At 39.1% G+C, this 2,022-nt stretch overlaps 1 protein-coding gene across 2 annotated transcripts in view; it reads left to right on the top strand.

The window, feature by feature from the left end:
* The window catches only part of utp6 (UTP6 small subunit processome component), a 9,418-nt gene that overhangs the window by 2,622 nt on the left and 4,774 nt on the right, over nucleotides 1-2,022 (top strand). For both annotated transcript variants that reach the window (XM_032525348.1, XM_032525356.1), the window contains 4 exons: nucleotides 460-537; nucleotides 651-732; nucleotides 1,245-1,326; nucleotides 1,428-1,606. In XM_032525348.1, coding sequence (XP_032381239.1) covers nucleotides 460-537; nucleotides 651-732; nucleotides 1,245-1,326; nucleotides 1,428-1,606 — 421 coding nt within the window. The remainder of the gene's footprint in view (nucleotides 1-459; nucleotides 538-650; nucleotides 733-1,244; nucleotides 1,327-1,427; nucleotides 1,607-2,022) is intronic.

Here is a 2,022-nt window from a genome sequence, read left to right as displayed (position 1 = left end):
TCGCCATCCACTCAAAACGTAACGTTACTACTCTGTGGACAGCTCGCAAGCCCAAACAAGTTTGTGCGGCGTGCCGTCTGTTTTGTTTCCGGTCTAGTTAGATCCGGTGTAGTTCTTCTAATTTTAATAGTTGTTTCAACAGCATGTGAAAAAACTACAAAGTTTGCTTGGCCAAACAGAACGTTAATTTTGCGATTAAAAAAATGGATGCCGTTAGAATGGTTTGCGTTAATGCCGTTAATAGCTCGTTTAACTGACAGCACTAAAAAGAAGCAAATTATTAGTTTTTCTTTCCTATATCCCAATAACACTTCCATTTTTAAACAATGAAACCTGTAAAGAGAAACTTTGTTCACTGGTTTGCTTGAATGAAATTCATTTAAAAAGGTAAATAGCTGCTGTTTGAAGCGTGACTAATGGCTATTTGTCAAATATTCTTTTTCAATTAACTTGTGTTAGTACTTCCGTATGGAGCTGCTGCATTGTGAGAAACTGAGGAAGCAGAAGAAAGAGCTGGAAAAAGCTGAGATGGACCTGGTGAGTCTTCCACAAATGAAACACAAACAGTCTAAAAAGTCCACACAAACACACACACACAAGCTCTTGTTTTGTATTCAGTGCGTGAATACTCCGCTCTTAACTTCTTTCAGGGTGAATATGAGTTTTCTCCAGAAATCTTGAGTGGCAAACTGGCTGAGGTCGTGTACAGAGATGCAACAGGGAAAATCAAAGGTAGGCTTTTTTTTTTTAAACATTTTATCTCTTTACTTTTTATTTTCTAATTTAAATCATAATTTATTCAATTTATATCTATTTGTATTTTAAGTTAAAAAAACTGATGCATTGGAGAAGGTTGGCCTACTTTGTCATTTATTTTGCACTTGACAAAGATGTCGCACATGCCCCCTCGTAAAAACCACAAACTATTGTTTTCGCACACTTTTTTTGTACTGATTAAACAAATGAGAGCTTTTGAGGTTCTGGCAGGCAGGCTTTGTTTCACTTTTGGACAGAGCCAGGTTAGCTGTTTCCCTTACTTCCACTCCTTATGCTAAGCTAAGATAATTGCCTGCTAGCACACAGATGTAAGAGTGGTATCAAACTTTTCATCAAACTCTCTGAAGAAGAAGAAAAAAAAAAAGCAAATACGCATTCTTCTCAAAATGTCCAACTATTCCTTTAACAACAGAAATTCCAAGATCTGGTCACTTTACCTTTTCATCACCGGTCTTTTTGTCCAATAGAAGCAGAGTTTGTCGTCTCACTTCTAAACATAGCAGCTATCTTTGACTTCACCAAAGATCTCCAGGACTTCATCCTGCAAGAGTAAGGCACCAGCTTACTCAGCTACAATCTGTGTTCTTGAACTAAATCAGAACTTCATCACTAAGCATGAACGTACCTACTCCCCTCCCCTTGTATTGCAGCTTAAAGACTAACTACACAGAAGACAGCTTGACGTGGGATTTCATGGCTAAGAGGGAGCTGGAGGCTCCGGGGGCAGGGGAGGAGCTGCAGACAGCCAAAGGCCGGGCCTCCGATATCAACCGCAGAGAGGAGCGCTGCTGCCAGGTCTACGAGGAGGCTGTCCAGAGCCTTAGCACCGGTAGGTGCTCATACATACACAGAGAGCAACTAGACATGCTCTTGGGCTAATTTTCAAAGGGCAAAATTTCTTGTTGAGACTGAAGTTGGATGAATAGCTACAATCAACGTTTTACTACAGGGACCTGTAAAAAAAAAAAAATACAAATACAGTTTTATGGCTATGCAGTGACCGAGACACATTTCTTCCCATTGCATGCACTTTAACACAAGAAGAGATTTACCAAATGAAACATGTAATTTTATTGACATTATAGTGGTAGCTATATTACTAAATGAGATTGTTAATTCAATTCCTTTAGTTTATCTTGCACACACTGCCAATGTCCAAATCCAGTTAGCCTATGGATACCCTTTATTACTGCACTACTTGCATATTCCCTGCCAACTTGATGTGTCTGTATAAAGAAACATTTG

This window comes from Etheostoma spectabile, chromosome 2, assembly GCF_008692095.1.
Source record: "Etheostoma spectabile isolate EspeVRDwgs_2016 chromosome 2, UIUC_Espe_1.0, whole genome shotgun sequence".
Classification (NCBI taxonomy): Eukaryota; Metazoa; Chordata; class Actinopteri; order Perciformes; family Percidae; genus Etheostoma; species Etheostoma spectabile.
Note: the sequence above shows the minus strand (reverse complement) of the source record. Positions and strands in the feature narration are given on the sequence as shown.